This window comes from Hyperoodon ampullatus (assembly GCF_949752795.1).
Source record: "Hyperoodon ampullatus genome assembly, chromosome: 10".
NCBI lineage: Eukaryota > Metazoa > Chordata > Mammalia > Artiodactyla > Ziphiidae > Hyperoodon > Hyperoodon ampullatus.
Genome location: NC_136923.1, coordinates 31,792,888 through 31,810,765, shown reverse-complemented (window position 1 = coordinate 31,810,765; position 17,878 = coordinate 31,792,888). Strand labels below are relative to the sequence as shown.

The window sequence follows — 17,878 nt, the reverse complement described above, 5'->3', positions numbered from 1 at the left end:
ACAATTACTGAAGTCTGCGTGCCTAGAGCCAGTGCGCAGCAACGAAGACCCAACACAGCCAAAAATAAAAATAAATAACTAAATAAATTTATTAAGAATAAGTAAAAAATAAAAAAATAATAAACAGAATGGAAATGAATGGTAGTGAAAATAAGATCTATTTTAAAATTCAGTTACCAAGTTAACAATGCTTATTTGGCTTTATTTTCTAAATAACCTATTTAAATCAGAATTAATTCAGTAGAAAGGATTTGTTGAGTACTGTGTTGATAAGCACTTGTTGAGTAGTGACTATGAGTAATACCTGAATCATACCATCCAAAGATGTTAAAAGAATTCTGAGCATTTGAGGAAAACAAGTTAATGTTTTTTATATGATTTCATCTGTGCCTTCATCATAACTCCCTGTGTGTATAAGCAGAAGGCTGGACGAGGTCTCTGTTTCCTTCTTATTTGATTAGTAAGAATTACCTGGGGAGGCTATTAAAACTTCTAATTCCTGGTTTCTGCCCTAGGAGTTCTGATTCAGCAAGTCCGGTGCAAGGCCTATGAATGTGTATTTTTAACACCCTCTCTTGTCTTCCCTCTCCAGGAGCAGGAAGATTTCAATGATCAGGCAGCTTAGGGGGTCACTAGATTTGGTTTCTTTGGAAAATGCCATCACTGCTTATCTATTCTACCTTTTTACTTGTTTTCTTAACCATGGCCTTTTCTAGTTGACCATGCATATAAAATGCAAACTTTGAGTGGTAAAAATCATGGATCTTAGTCTTCTGACTCTACCATACTAGTTTTGAATGCCTAAGGTTAAAATTTTTTATTTGAGATAATTGTAGATTCTCATACAGTTATAAAAAGCGTTGCAGAGAGATCCCATGTATTCATTATCCAGTTTTTTCATTGGTAGTATCTTGAAAAACTTGGTACAGTATCACGACCAAGACATTAACATTGATGTAATCAAGATACATAATCAAGAACATTTCCATTGGTTCAGACATCCCTCATGTCTTAGTCCATTCAGGCTTCTATAACCAAATGCCATAAACCGAGTGGCCTATACACAACAGAAATTTATTTCTCATAGTTCTAGAGGCTGGAAGTCCGAGACTAAGGTGCCAGCATGGTTGCCTTCTGGTGATGGTCCTCCTCCGGGTTCATAGCTAGTAGCACCGTCTCAGACTATCCTCACATGGTGGAAGAGGCAAGGGCCCCTCTGAAACCTTTTTTTTTTTTTTTTTTGCAGTACGTGGGCCTCTCACTGTTGTGGCCTCTCCCGTTGCGCAGCACAGGCTCTGGACGCTCAGGCTCAGCAGCCATGGCTCACGGGCCTAGCCGCTCCGCAGCATGTGGGATCTTCCCAGACCGGGGCACGAACCCGTGTCCCCTGCATTGGCAGGCGGACTCGCAACCACTGCACCACCAGGGAAGCCCTGAAGCCTCTTTTATAAGGCACTAATCCCATTCATGAGGGCTTCACTCTCATGACCTAAGTACCTCCCAAAGGTCCCACCTCCTAATACCATCATCTTTGGGGGTTAGTATTTCAACACATGAATTTTGGGGGGACAGAGAGCTTCAAACCATAGCACTTCATTTGCCCTTCTATAGCCACACTAGTTTCCCTTCCACCCACACCCTCCTACCCCAGCCTTAACTCTTGGCAACCACTAGGCTGTTCTCCATATCTATAATTTTGTCATTTCATGAATGTTGTAGAAATGGAGACATGTAGTTTATAATCTTTTGGTATTGGCTTTTTCACTCAGCATAATTGTCTGGAGATTCATCCAATTTGTTGCATGTATCAATAGTTTATTCCTTTTTGTTGCTGAGTCATATTCCCTGGTGTGGATGTAGCAAAGTTTGACCATTTACCTGCTTAAGGACATCTGGCTTGTTTCTACTTTTGGGCTATTACCAATAAAGCTGCTGTGAACTTTCATGTGTGAGTTATTGTATGGACATAAGTTATTGTTTCTCTGGAATAAATGTCCAGGAGTGCAGTTGCTGGGTCATATGATAGTTGCATGTTTTAGTTTTTTAAGAAACTGCCAAACTGTGTTCCAGAGTGTCTGTACCATTTAAAATTCCCACCATTAATTTATGAGTGATCCAGTTTCTCTGTTATCCTAGCCTGCATTTGGTGTTATCATTATTTTTTGTTTCAGCCATTCTCATAGAGATATAGTGATATCTCATTGTGGTCTTAATTTACATTTGCTTGATGACTAGTAATGTTGAATATCTTTTCCTGTGCTTAAATGCCATCTGTATATCCTCTTGAATAGCAGAATATTATTGGATGGAGTGCTATTGTTGGATAGAGTGTTCTATAAATGCTGATTAATCTGTTCGTTGATGGTAATGAAATAAAATACATATTTTATGGCAAGACAAGAAAAATTCAAGCATAAAATTTTTCTCAGCCCATTGAGGCTTCCTCCCTCCCCTTTAGTATGTATTGTGTGGCTGCATTAACTAGACTTCCTTAGGAGATAACATTCCTTCTTAATCTCGTAAAGGGTCACCATGACCCACGACTTGCTTTGTACGTGCAGATCTCGATTGTGTAAACTGTTGATATTCCATTTGATGTATAACCGTTTGTCTTAAAAACTTATATAACTGTGCTTTGACCTCTAACAGGCAGAACAGTCCTCAGAGCTTTCTGAAAGACTGTCTCCTGGTTGGCTCGAATAAAAGTTTTCATTTCTTTCTTAGATTAATTGGTTATTAATTATTAATTAATATTCAGTAAGATTATGAATCTTATTGATTAATTTTTCATCAATAATGGTATTGTTGAATTTGTCTATATCCTTACTGGTTTTCTCTTTAGTTGTTCTATCAATTGCTGAGAGAGGGGTGTTGAAGTCTCCAACTGTAATCATGGATTCATTTATTTTTTCTTCCAGTTCTATCAGTTTTTGCTTCACATATTTTGCAGCTCTGGTATTTGGTGCACGCACATTTAAGATTGTTATGTCTTGCTGCGAGATTACCCTTGTATCTTTATGTCCCTCTCTGTTTCTAGTAGTCTTTGCTCTGAAGTCTACTTTATCTGATTCTTTCACTTAATATTTTTGATCCTCTGATTTGGGTGGTTTTTTTGTTCTGTTTTGTTTCTTATTAAAAATTTGTTTTTATTAAAATATAGTTGATTTACAATGTTGTATTAATTTCAGGTGTACAGCAGAGTGATTCAGATATGTATTCTTTTTTAGATTCCTTTCCATTGTAGGTTATTACAAGATATTGAGTAGAGTTCCCTGTGCTGTACAGTAGGTCCTTGTTAGTTATCTATTTTATATATAGTAATGTGTATATTTTAATCCCAAACTCCTAATTTATTTACTCCTAATTTATTTACTCCTAATTTCCTCCCCCCCAGCCCCCACTTTCCCCTTTGGTAACCATAAGTTTATTTTCTATATCTGAGTCTATTTCTGTTTTGTAAATAAGTCCATTTGTATAATTTTTTTTTTTAGATTCCACATATAAGTGATATCTTATGATATTTGTTTTTCTCTGTCTGACTTACTTCACTTAGTATGATAATCTCTAGGTCCATCCATATAGCTGCATGATTTGGGTGTTTTATAATTGAGGCTCTTTTCCCCTTCTTTTTTAGGAATATATCATTCGGGTACAAAGAGGAATTTCTGTAGAAAATAGCTGGCAGGTAAGCATTTTTTTTTTTTTTTTTTTGTCATTAGAAAAATGTTTAAACAAAATTCTGACTTGGGGCATCTAAAAATCTGGAAAAACTATATTAATCGTATGTCTTTTAGATATAAACGTTTAGCTCTAACACATGTATTATAAAAGTCTTTTATGTTCCCAGTTGTTTGGTTTAATTCGTGTATGTTACTACAGAGAGTAGGAATTTGTTCTCCAGCTGGACACAGAGTAAGTGGGGTAGGCAAATTACTTGCTTTGTTCCTAGTAATTCAAACCTCCTCACCTGAAGCCATGGCTTGGGTGAGGCAGGTTAACGTTCAGTCCACCAGGTAGAAGGGTGAGACAGTGCCCTGGACATTGTGCATTTCATGGACTCCCAAGTCCAGTCATGGACAATTTCTAGTGCTAGTTCCCACACTGACCAGAGGTAAGGATCTGCTTACAGCCCCAGGGCCTGCTTTCCTCACAGGTGGCCTCAGAGAGGCAGAACTTACTATATAGATCTAGAGGTGCTTCCCATCCCAGTTGACTTGCAGAGGGTGGCTGAATTCTGTACAGGGACCATTTCTTTCCTGCTTTAGTAATTATAATGACCCTCCTGCCTTCCAAAAATCTTACCTTGTCCTTCATAGCCCAGGTTGAACCTTACCTCTCACCTTAAGCAGTCTTTGACCTCAGTGACCCATACTTGGTCTTTTCTTTGCCTGAAAATTCAAACTGCTTTTTGTTGGAATAATTATAATATTTAACATCAGTTGAGCATTTATTGTTAGGCACATTAATTCACTTAGCCCTTTAAAGCCAGTTCTGTGTGATAGTATTAGCCCCATTTTACATTCAAAAGGTAAGTAACTGGTCCAAGGTCACGCTTATATCCCTGACAAAACAGGTTTGGAATTTGCACATTCTCTGTGGTTAACTATTGTACTACCTTTTGCTCCTTTGCACTTATCAGGGATGGCCTCATGTTTAACTTTCTGATGTATATTTGTCAAACAGGCCCAAGGACAATATCCTACCAGAAAAATCAACCCTTGATGTAGTTTTCTAGATCCAATGCTTTAGAGTCCTGGGGGATAGATACTTAACAAAAATGTAGATACTTAACCTCCTTAAATTCCTGAATTCCTAGGTGATCTCCAAGTAATTCTTATGCACACTAATATTTGAGAATCATCAATAAAGATTGAAAAAACTTTTTGAAAGCAAAATAACTTCCTTCCCCGGAGACTGAAGAGCTAGTGGAATTTGGCTATGGCCTAATCAATGGCATCAACATAACTAAGAAAGAATGCATACACAGTGGATGTGGACTGTTGGCCAAGAGGGGAAACGGGGAATCAGAGAGCGGTGTGGCCTCTCTGCCTGCAGATGCGTCCAATCTCTAGACTGGTTGGATCTCAAATGGGGCAAGTTTTATCCAGGGCAAGGATGAAATGGCCTCAAGACTGTCCACATGCTTTAACTTTAATTTCATGTTCACTAAAACTTTTTTTTTTTTTGTAAATCATTAATTCATCTTTCTAGGTGCCTGGTTAATAAAAAAAAAAAAATACTGAAAGGGCTATTCACCCTGGAAACAAATACATCATCATTCTTTCTTACCTGTTGGCATCTTGCGAGTTTGGCTAGCGTTAACCAGTTTCCCATGGCCCAGCCAACTCGGGGGGCACTGCTTGGTCTGTTTTCTGGGGCTGCTGAGTTAAGCAAGTTAAGCACCAGGTATATAAGCCCTGCTACCCTTAATGCAAGTGCCTTGGCTCTAAAATGCCAATAAATATTAAATAGGGAAATGAAAATTGATGGTCTTTGCTGAATCAAAACACCACTTTTATTTCTTACAGATTGTTAGGAGATACAGTGACTTTGATTTGCTGAACAACAGCTTGCAGGTAATTATTTTAAAACACCAATGACACACATTTATTGCTTGGGGTATCTTAGAAACTGGTTGGAAACAACAATATTAGGAACAAGAAATTAGCAAATTTCCCTAACAAAGGAGATATGCTCATACTTTAAACAGATGATGTGTGACTCTAAAAATAAACTTTGGGGAATAAACATCATTTATAATTGTCACCTTGCAGCTAGGTACCTTTGTGCCAGACTGCGTCCTTACCACAATCATGGGATGCTGTGTGTTATCTCCTTTTCGCAGGTTAGGAATGACTAAATGGGTTGCTAGAGTTGTTCACTGAGAGCTGGGACTCCCAGACTCTCTTAAACAAGGCTGCATAGTCAGCATTGCAGATCAACAACACTCAGCAGTAACTAGAGACTCAGCCTTTTTCAGTGTAACTTTTTTTTTTTTTTTTTTTACTTTTTAAATTTATTTTTTGGCTGCATTGGGTCTTCGTTGCTGTGCGCGGGGGTTACTCTTCGTTGCGGTGCGCGGGCTTCTCATTGCAGTGACTACTCGTTGCGGGGCACGGGCTCTAGGGCATGCGGGCTTCAGTAGTTGTGGCACGCGGGCTCAGTAGTTGTGGCGCATGGGCTTGGTTGCTCCACGGCATGTGGGATCTTCCTGGACAAGGGATAGAACCCATGTCCCCTGCATTGGCAGGCAGATTCTTAACCACTGCGCCACCAGGGAAGTCCCTCAGTGTAACTTTTTTCTCTTAAATATGTATTTCTAAATCCCTTTGATTTAAATGTAACTTGGTGGCCATAATGGAAAGAGGGATGAGCTGGAAACAAAGCTAGTGCTGGTAATGTTCAAAGGGTCCTAGAGAAGTGTTAGCACCATAGGTACTGGCAGTACCACCCATGTCTTCACCTGGTAGATTGGCCTTCAGGGGCCATGGGTTATTGAAGACCACTGGGCTTGTATCATATCTCAGCTTTAATTGGTAGCATAAACCCTTGAGCCAGCGTGCTTGGCTTACGACCAGCCCAGCTGGGAGGTGAACTGGCTATCATCATCACTCATTCTGAGTGACCTCTGATCCTGTCCACAAAGGTCAGGAGGACTGCTGCCTGGGGGGCAGCGTAATGCTTTGTTTCCTTCAAAAGGCCATTTTTTATTGACCAGACTTTGGAAAAATAGCATTTGTAGAGTCCAGACTTTCACATTATTTACAACACTGCTGAAAGCATGAATGCCTTATTTTCCTTCCAGTAGAACTGGCCTGAGTATCTGCAGACCTTCTTGTAATTGACATATGGTCCTGCATTTCACACATGTTGTCTGTCTACATTTAAAAAAAAATAAATTTATTTAATTTAAAAATTTTTGACTGCATTGGGTCTTTGTTGCTGTGCATGGGCTTTGTCTAGTTGTGGCAAGTGGGGGCTTCTCTTTGTTGCGGTGCATGGGCTTTAGGCGCACGGGCTTCAGTAGTTGTGGCACATCGGCTCAGTAGTTGTAGCTTGCGGGCTTAGTTGCTCCACAGCATGTGGGATCTTCCCGGACCAGGGCTCAAACCCATGTCCCCTGCATTGGCAGGCGGATTCTTTTTTTTTTTTTTTTTTTTTTTTTTTTTTTTTTTTGCGGTATGTGGGCCTCTCACTGTTGTGGCCTCTCCCGTTGCGGAGCACAGGCTCCGGACACGCAGGCTCAATGGCCATGGCTCATGGGCCAAGCCGCTCCGCGGCATGTGGGATCCTCCCAGACCGGGGCACGAACCCGTGTCCCCTGCATCGGCAGGCGGACTCTCAACCACTGCGCCACCAAGGAAGCCCGGCAGGCGGATTCTTAACCACTGCGCCACCAGGGAAGTCCCAGAAGGGGGAGTGATTTTGTACAATGCCGTTCAGCCATGGCTGAGTAAGAATCATGGGAAAAATACTTCTGAAATTGAAATTGCCTAGGCCTAGCCCCCAAGAATGGGGGGTGGGGAGGAGGATTTTATCTCCTATTTGTTCTTTCTTTGGGGATATAAAGTTGAATCTCCATGACTATTCAATTATAGCCTTTTTAATATAATAGAATTTTATTTTTGCATCAGTGTAATTTTCCTTTTTAAAATGGGCACTTTCACTGTGCATCTTATTTCAAATGCAAATATGTACATGTATTGATGTTGGCTTGTGCTGGGCAGGATATGGCCAGACAGCACTTCAGTGGGAGGTTTTTCTGGATCCAAGTAAACAAACAGAAGAAAGCACATACAGCTTTTTGGCAACAAAATAATTTCAAAACAACCTCCATAAAACAGACCAAAAAGGTTCCAAAACCACAGAATAAAATTGTGACCATGAATTCCAGTGTCTGATTACCCTTCTGACAGATAAATGAGTTCCTGCTGAAAAAAGAGAAATATAATACACATATTCAGAGTTGTCCGAGTCCAATAGGAAACATACCTAAGCAAAAAAAAAAAAAAAAAAAAAAAGCAGGATGTAAAATTATACATGCAATATAATAATTACATTGAAATGTTTAGGAAAAAAGGTTGGAAGGAAATATGCCAAAATGTTAACAATGGGGATCCCCAGGTGGCAGGATTATGGGTTATGTTTTTTTCTGATTCTTTATACTGTTCTGTACTTTCCAAGTTTGGTACAAGTAAACACATGCAAGCTATATAAGTGGAAAAACAGAAAAAAAGCTGTACTTTCCCAACTTTTTGTAGTGAGCATATCTTGTGGTAACAGTGAAGAAAAATCACCACCTTAGTTTAAAGGCACCATCAAATTGGTGACCATCTAGGGAGATAGCATGCGACACAGAAAAAGAAGAAGGAGCTGCAGTGATGGGAACTGGCAGGGAACCCTCAGACTTGGCATGGGACCCAGCCTCTGCCCCTTACCAGCCCTGAGACCTGGGCTGAGTTACTTCCTCTCTCTCTCCTCACTCTCGCCGTCTGAAGCCAAGGGGCTGAACCAGATGACTTCTCAGGTCTGTTGTAGCACAAATGTTTTGTGATTTGGTTGTACTGCCCATTGTTGACGTAGGAGAGACTACTGAACACTGGGGGGAAATGGGGACAAATTAGGGTCTGTTGAGAGCTTAGAACTCCCTAGAACACTCCCTAGAATGTAGTTGAAGACAATTTACAGATCGTTAAGGTCTGATAACAGAAATGAGAGACTAGTAGATTCAGAGTTAGGAGGTTTTTCCTCCAGACAAAAAGCTAGTTTTCTTGAAACTGATAGAGTTTGTCATGGAATTTAGAAGCTTCTGTTAGGCTAGCATGGGTCAGATTATGGGCTTCAGACCCCAGTTTGGCTGTCATCCCCCCTTTGCTTTGTCACTCTGCAGGTGTTATGAATGGAGGAACTTTGGGGACTTTTCTGCTGGCCTTCTTGTTCTCTTTTCCTTTATACAAGGAACTCAAGAAGGGAATACATAGGGTACGTTGAAGAGGGAACAATAAAAAATGGGATGATTGGCTTGAAGCCATCCCTGTGGAGGTGTCTAGGAAATCACTGACATAGTGGCTTCATCACTTTATGTGCTAGTACTCTCTCTCCCTCCTTTCTAATTAGCCATGAGAGTTCTGAATTTTATATTCTGTGACTGGTAAGCATTTGAGAAATTCTGGGAGGAAGCTGAAAGAGAAGTTTCTCTTGAATGTTAATCTCCTTTCAAAGGCAAGATTTTATTTTAGTTTAGTTTTTTTAATTTATTTATTTTTTAGTGAACTTTAAAAAAAAATTTATTTATTTGGCTGCACCGGGTCTTAATTGCGGCACACGGGATCTTTGTTGCGGCATGCAGGATCTTCTAGTTGCCACATGTGGGATCTTCATTATGGCATGCGGGATCTTTTTAGTTGTGGCATTTGGGCTCTTAGCTGCAGCATGCGGGATCTAGTTCCCTGACCAGGGATCGAACCCCGGGCCCCTGAATTGGGAGCATGGAGTCTTAACCACTGGACCACCAGGGAAGTCCCTCAAAGGCAAGATTTTAAAGTAACACACACAGCATAGTTTTAATACTTTTAGGAATATTTATTGTGAGATCTTAAACCAGGGCAGGAAAACACCTCCCATCTGTCTAGCAGACTGACATGGCAGGGACACTCTAATCACAGCTGTTGGCAAAGAACTCTGTTTCACCTGTTGATTTGGAAGAGCTGATGGGATGTCTGGGCAGATCAATACATTTTCCTAAAGAGAAATGAAGCATGAAAAAAAAGATTGGTTCAAGCTTGGAGGCCACAAAGTTTGAAACAGATAGCTTATCAAATTCATGAATGAAAAATAGCACCCCCCCAAAAAAAAAATAGCCCTGTTGGGGTTTGAATCCAATGTTGTCAGATGTGACTGTCCATTCCAAGTGATGTGTGAGGTTCAGCTGGGTCTGCTCTTGGGCAGGTAGTGCAGGAAAATGGGCTGATATTGGCCGATAGTAATTTTTAAAAAATCCTTCTTGTGTATATGATCACTTTGATGAGGAAAAGGGTTTTTTCTTTCTTTCTTTTTTTTAATTGAAAAAAGTAGTAAATGAGAAATGTTAACATTTCATAGTGTAGAAATAAAAATTATTTCACCAACCCACTCCCAGAGGTAGCTATTCTCAAGCAGGTAGTGTGAGTCCTTTTAGACATTTTTGGTGCATAATATAACTATATGCCTGGGCTTATACACACACACATACATACACACACAAATGAGATTATATCCTACAACTTAATAAGGGAGTTTTTAAAAGAAATCAGTTATGTTTTCAGTAATATATTACCTTTGATTCCCCTGTATTACATAATGCTCCTGAACAATAATAATAATAAAACGATTAGCTTGGATGTGTGCTAGCTGAGTGATGTGCTTTCTTCATAAGTATGCTTTGTATTTAGCTAATAAAGGAACTGCTGTTAGGTAAAGCCTAATTGTATGAGTGAGGAAAACAACCTGAAATTGAAGTGTGTCATCTGGCAATGAATTTTGCCATGGTGGAAAATTCACTCTAAGTATGTTCTGACATATTTTCGTAAATATGTTGGAGAAATAGGCAATTTAGAATTGTCAACCAACCTTTTCATCTTGCCCAATATCAAGTTCAAGGTCTTCAGCATTGTTTGAAAAATACAACAGAGTGGAACAGGCTAAGTTAGGTTCATCCACATGGATGATTTAGATGACATGCTTGTCTGAATTCAAGATGCCCTTCTCTTTAGACCTTCCCCTTGGTCAATACACATGCCACTTGGACAGCTGTAATCTACGTACAAGTGTAGGCTAGCAGTGCTCTTTGAAAGCAGTTTTGCTCATTAAATTAAGATACCAATCTGACACTTTGTTTTTTTAAGTTTAAAAAATAGATTCATAGGGAATTACCTGGCAGTCCAGTGGTTAGGACTCCGTGCTTTCACTGCCAGGGGCCCAGGTTCGATCCCTGGTTGGGGATCTACGATCCTGAATGCCGCTCGGTGTGGCCAAAAAAGAAAAAGGACTTATAAAGTTTTTTTGTTGTTTGTTTTTTTAATTTCAAGATATCTTCAGCCACTATAATTTAATATTTAAATATTTGTGATTTCTTTTAGTGGCAAAAGTCAGATATTGCTAATAATACCAGGTTTATGGCCTACATTTATAATTGAGTGATATGCTAACTTTGTTTTTTTTAATTTATTTAATTAATTTATTTTCGGCTGCATTGGGTCTTCGTTCCCGTGCGCGGGCTTTCTCTAGTTGTGGTGAGTGGGGGCTACTCTTCGTTGCGGTGCACGGGCTTCTCATCACGATGGCTTCTCTTGTGGCAGAGCTCAGGCTCTAGGCACCTTGGCTTCAGTAGTTGTGGCTCGCAGGCTCTAGAGCACAGGCTCAGTAGTTGTGGTGCACGGGCTTAGTTGTGTGGGATCTTCCCGGACTAGGGATCGAACCCTTGTCCCCTGCATTGGCAGGTGGATTCTTAACCACTGCGCCACCAGGGAAGCCCGGGACTCATAAAGTTTTAAATGATCTGGAAAATGATAGATTGAGCACCCGCATTTACTTTTCCTCTCTCCTGAAGCCACTCTAAAACAACAGTAAATTGATCTTATACACACACACACACACACACACACACACACATGCACATGCACACACACACCCTCAGGGACAAATAGAATAGGAGAGGAGAAAACTACAACAAAAACATTTGAAACTGAAAATCCAATGGATGAGAGCTAACTAATTAAGCAGATATGGGAAGGCAGAATTCTGAGATGGCAGTGAGGGTGGCTAACCCATTGGGGTCCCAATTTATACCACAGAACCTCCAAAAGATTTAGCAATTGACAGCACCAGCTGCTGCCTGCAGCCTGGGCTGAGGTCAAGCTAAAATCAGGAGTTGAAAGTATGTTTAAGCAGTCAGATCACCAAATCTCCCCATCTGAGCAACTTATGGCTGCTCTTCTCCCTCCAGTAGAAAAACTGAGTTTATTCCCTAGAGAGGGTAGAACAGTCTTTGGACTGGAGAATGCAGGCATAGTTGGAAAATTTACATAACAAACAGGAGACCCTGACTACTCCCCACCCCTGCCCCCAGCCAAGCCCTCTTCTTCCTTTCAGCTCCCAGAATACTGGCAGTCAGGCGTAGACCCTCCAGGCAGGAGACTGGAAGATTCTTTTGGGAGGATCTGTCCAGCCTAAGAGGAAAGAGCTAAAGAGAGTGAGGTCACAGGTTCTTAGAAAAATTGTCTTTTATAATCTCAGAGAGATAAAAAATTGTATTACATTACATCAGGATGCTATTAAGGAAAGAAAAGTATTTAGAAGTAAAAAATATAATAGTAGGAATGAAAACTCTTTAAAAGGGCTGAAAGACAGAGGAAATATCCCAGGGAGAAAATGTTTAACATAGGTGGAAAATGGGAGGGAAAATATAAGAATAGAGGACCAGTCCAGAAAGTCCAACATTGGAAAACAGGAGTTCTAGAAAAAGAAAGCAAAGGGAATGGAGAGGAAGAAATAATGACCTAATACAAGAAAATACCAAAGAATGTAAGGATATTAGTTTCTAGATTGAAAGGGCCGAGTACTCGGCACAGAGAATGAAAATAGAGCCACATAAAGGCACATGGAATTCACAAACTGAGGTCAAAGAGAAGATCCTAAAAGCTTCCAGGGAGAGAAAAAAACCAGAATGAAGAATCTACTGCTTGAACCTTTAACAGCAGCACCAGAAACTAAAAGACAATAATGTAGTTCCTAAAAATTCTGAGGAAGAAATGTATTTCCAACTTAGAATTCCATATCAAGACTCATTATCAATCAAGTGTGAGGGTAGAATAAAGACTTTTTTAACATGCAAGGTTTCAAAAAATTTATCTCCCTTGCTCCCTTTTTAGGAAGCTGACAGAGGGTATCTCCACACAAAGTCAGGGAATTATCTAAGAAAAGGGCAGGTATGGATATAGAAATGGGGTTCAGCAGGAGAAAGGGCAAAAGCTTCTTCAGCATGATGGTGAAGGGATGTCCCAGGATGCCAGCTTTGCAGCAGGTATAGGGACCACCAGTCCTGCTTGGAGCAGGTTGGTGGGTTCTGGAAGGTACTCCTTAAGAAGATAAAATTGATACATCTTTGTATCTGAATGTGTTGAGAAAAGGCTTAGGCGGAGAGTTTGGAGTTGAATAGAAAACTTAAAAAGACTACTAATTGACAGAAAGGAATAATAACCATGCTCTTTGGCTCAGTTGTGAATATCATTTACCTAATGTAAATATGAATACTGCACTAAATAAAATTATAACATCACTATTTTGGAAGGAGTAGTAATAGAACGTGTATGGAATGAGATTAGGATTGTGAAAGAGAACTTAATCCTAATCTTCCATAATTAGAAACTTACAGATAATGCCTAAAAGTGAAAAATCAAGACATAACAATGTGAACATTCCCCTATTCCAGAAGATCATCTGAAAGAGTTGAATGTGGCTGCCTCTGGGGAGTGGGGAATGGATATGTCACCTGTTTGGGAGGTGGTAGTAGGAGCACTGTGGGACTGCTAGTAATAATAAAAAAAGAACTGTTTGACTCTTGAAATTATGTTCATGTATATGTTTGATTAAAAAAACCACATTACAAAATTAAGTTTTAAAGTTGCTACGCTGAATAAAGCATTTTATCAATTCTCAGTTGTTATGGTTTTTCACATTTTTATAGTATGACAAATTAGGATGCATCCTAAAATGCCTTAGACCTAATGAAATATGATGGCTCAGGATTCTGATAATGTATCTTATTTGGGGATGACATGAGTATAATACTGTTTTTTTTAAATTAAAGATTGCAGGCCTAAGTCTACCTCTTCCTCCCAAAAAATTGATTGGTAACATGGATCGTGAGTTCATAGCTGAGAGGCAGAAAGGTCTTCAGAACTATCTGAACGTTATCACCACAAATCATATCTTGTCTAATTGTGAGCTGGTTAAGAAGTTTTTAGATCCAAACAACTATTCTGCAAGCTATACTGGTAAGTAGAGGGATCTATCAGCTACAGTCCTGGGACAAAAGAGGCACTTTTCTTTGCTGGAGATAATATACGTGGGAGAAATTCTCCTTCCAAATGGGGAGATGTGTACATCTGTTACAGGGTGTTATTCATTTACTAATAATTACCTGATTATATTTTTACCTTAGATATATAAGAAGAAAATTGTTCTAAAATGTTTGTGATGTCTGTTTAGAAAAATATGGAGGAGAACTTATTGTCTGTGTACAGAGTCTTGTCTTTATTATCTTCCCTGACAAAACAGAGTAAATAGTCCACAATAATCTATACAGTAATCTCAATTTGATTTATATTTGGCTCTGTTTTTGTGTTTACAGTATATACTATGCCTGGTTTTTCTGGGAATTACTTTAAACACAACAGTGATCCAGAAGTGTTCTTTCTGTGTCTTCCCTGTTGCTTGCTGAAATCCACTCTGTGCAAAGCCTAAAGAAGAGGTAGTTCTCTTCCAAACCTTCCCTGGGTCAGGGTGGGTGGCAGCCAGGGGCCTGAGTTGGAAAGGATGCCAGTCACACACAAAGGTAGCATCAGTAATGTAAGCCCGTTGTCAGCAGAATGAGTGATTAAATATTTAATGCACTCTGGCGTGGCCTTGAAGAGAACAATAGAAACTGTTGTAGAACTGAACCAGTGACTAGAATTCAACTGGTTTTTTAAAGCTAAACCATGCTTAGAGTCTAAGTGGAACTCTGGGTATTATTAATAAGCTGATTTCCTTGCTAAAAGAATAGATTGTTTACAGGCTCCATTTTAGGTCCTCAGAACGCTGCTTTTGAAGTAATTGGAGGGAGACACTTTTATTTCTGTGTCAGATAGAGGGGCTGCTTTTGAAGTAATTGGAGGGAGACATTTTTATTTCTGTGTCAGATAGAGGGAAATAGAGGACTACTTGTCAGGCACCAAACTTTTCTGCATAATATAATCCACCAGGGGAGCTTTAAAAAATCCTGATGCCCAGGCTGCATTCATGCCAATTAAATCAGAATCTCTGTGGATTGGGTTCCTAATTTGTAAGTCTCCCCTAGAGATTCTAATTGCCTGCTGAGTTTGAAAACCACTGTTAGAACTTGCTACTTACAGTGCGGTCCTCTGACAGCAGCACTGGCATCACTGGAAGCTTGTCAGTAACTCAGGATTTAGGCCCCAGCCTAAACCTAGAATCAGGATGTGGTTTTAACAAGGTTGCCATGTGGTTTGCATGCATATTAAAGTCTGAGAAGCCTTGTCCTAGAACGTACCTGCCATCTTCTAATGGAAGTGCCTGTAAGAAAAATGCATTTCTAGAATGCAATCAAGTGAAGGAAAGTTAATTTCAAACTCACATTTACTGTAAGTAACAATGAATTGTTACAAGGCTTGCATCCTTCCCCCACTTGTTTCTTGGTTCACATAGGAGAAAAGGGGCTCCCATGACAGCTCGCATTCTTTCAGAGTATATCTCGCTTGGCTTTCATTTCACCATGCTTTATTTACCTCGCTTGTTCTCAGAATTATCAGATCATGGGCCTTCTGGATTGACTTTTTTTTTTTTTTAAGTTTATTTGTTTATTTTTGGCTGAGTGGGTCTTCATTGCAGTGCGCGGGCTTCTCATTGTGGTGGCTTCTCTTGTTGTGGAGCACGGGCTCCAGTCATGCGGGCTTCAGTAGTTGTGGCTCGCGGGCCCTAGAGCTCAGGCTCAGTAGTTGTGGCGCACAGGCCTAGTTGCTCCATGGCATGTGGGATCTTCCCAAAGCAGGGCTCGAACCTGTGTCCCCTGCATTGGCAGGTGGATTCTTAACCACTGCGCCACCAGGGAAGTCCCTGGATTGACTTTTATCAAATCAGTCCCAACCCAGCCCTCTTCACTGGTTTGTCCACATTTTTTCCTGAGGGTGTCTGCTAATGTTCTCTTAGGGCAAGCATCAAGGTGTAGTGCACATGTGATGATGCCATTCATTCCATAAACCTTGACTGTCTGCTCTGCCTATGCCACGTGCTGGGTGCAGGGCTGGGTGTTGGGGTGCAGGTGTGAAGAAGATGTGCTCCCTGTTCTCAGGCAGCTTATACCAGAAGTACCTTGAGTTGCCGGGGGTCAGAGCTAGGAGGGATCTTGGAGCAGACGTATCAAAACTAACCCTCTCGTTTTATTTTATATATTTATTTATTTATTTATTTACTTACTCACTCACTCACTCACTCACTCACTTACTCACTCACTCACTCACTCACTCACTCATTTTTGCAGTACGCGGGCCTCTCACTGTTGTGGCCCTCCCGTTGCGGAGCACAGGCTCCGGACACGCAGGCTCAGCAGCCATGGTTCATGAGCCCAGCCACTCCGTGGCATGTGGGATCTTCCCAGACCGGGGCACGAACCCGTGTCCCCTGCATCGGCAGGCGGACTCTCAACCACTGCGCCAACAGGGAAGCCCTCGTTTTATTTTTTAATGTTATTTTTTTGTTGTTGTTTTCCTTCCAGTTTTATTGAGATATAATTGATATACAGCACTGTGTAAGTTTAAGGTGTACAGCATAATGATTTGACTTACATACATTGTGAAATGATTATTACAATAAGTTTAGTGAACATCTCTCATCTCATACAGATGCAAAATTAAATAGAAAAACATTTTTTCCTTGTGATGAGAACTCTTAGGATTTACTCTCTTGTTAACTTTCATATGTAATGTACAGCAGTGTTAATTATATTTATCATGTTGTGTGTTACATCCCTAGTACTTATTTATCTTATAAGTGGAAGTTTTTACCTTTTGGCCACCTTCATTCAATTCCCCATCCCCCTATCCCCTCGCCCCCACCTCTGGTAACCACAGATCTGATCTCTTTTTCTATGAGTTTGTTTGTTTTTGAAGAATAATTGACCTACAACACTACGTTAGTTCCTGTTACACAACACTGTGATTTGATGTTTCTATACATTTCAAATAATCATCATGAAAAGTTGATGATGTCAACTTATGATATGTCACCATACAAAGATATTATGTAGTTATTGACTGTATCCATCCACGTGGTTGCAAATGGCAAGATTTCATTCTTTTTTGTGGCTGATTAATATTCCCTTGTGACACTTAGATTGCTTCCATATCTTGGCTATTGTAAATAATGCCATAATGAACATGGGGGTGCATATATTTTTTTCTAATTTTCATTTTCATTTTCTTCTGATATATACCCAGGAGTGGAATTGCTGAATCATATGGTACTTCTACTTTTAATTTTTTGAGGAACCTCCATATCATTTTCCATAGTGGCTGCACCACGTTACATTCTCACCAGCAGTGCACAAGGGTTCTCTTTTCTCCACATCTTTACCAACACTTGGTTTTTATTTGTGGTCTTTTTGATGATAGCCCTTCTGATGGGTATGAGGTGATACCTCATTGTGGTTTTGATTTGCATTTCCATGATGGTTAATAGTGTTGAGCATCTTTTTGTATGCCTGTTGGCCATCTGTATGTTGTCTTTGGAAAAATGTCTATTCAAGTACTCTGCCCATTTTTTAATAGGGTTGTTTGGTTTTTTGATGTTGGGTTGTATGAGTTCTTTGTATATTTTGGATATTAACCACTTGTCAGCCATACTGTGTGCAAATATGTTCTCCCATTCAGTAGGTGGCCTTTTTGTTTTGTTGATGGTTTCCTTTGCTGTGCAAAAGCTTTTAAGTTTGATTAGGTCCCATTTGTTGGTTTTTGCTTTTTGTTTTTCCCTTGCCTGAGGAGACATATCCAAAAAAATATCGCTAAGGCCAGTGTCAAAGAGCTTACCACCTATGTTTTCTTCTAGGAGTTTTATGGTTTTAGGT

The 17,878-nt window shown here is 40.0% G+C and overlaps 1 protein-coding gene across 14 annotated transcripts in view; it reads left to right on the top strand.

Moving 5' to 3' along the window:
• The window catches only part of PXK (PX domain containing serine/threonine kinase like), a gene marked incomplete at both ends in the record, with an annotated part of 75,351 nt that overhangs the window by 21,320 nt on the left and 36,153 nt on the right, over nucleotides 1-17,878 (top strand). For 5 of the 14 annotated variants that reach the window (XM_079712905.1, XM_079712910.1, XM_079712904.1 and 2 more), the window contains 3 exons: nucleotides 3,635-3,685; nucleotides 5,529-5,576; nucleotides 13,847-14,033. In XM_079712905.1, the coding sequence (XP_079569031.1) occupies nucleotides 3,635-3,685; nucleotides 5,529-5,576; nucleotides 13,847-14,033 (286 nt within the window). The remainder of the gene's footprint in view (nucleotides 1-3,634; nucleotides 3,686-5,528; nucleotides 5,577-13,846; nucleotides 14,034-17,878) is intronic. The other 9 variants (XM_079712909.1, XM_079712916.1, XM_079712914.1 and 6 more) reach the window with 3 other exon arrangements.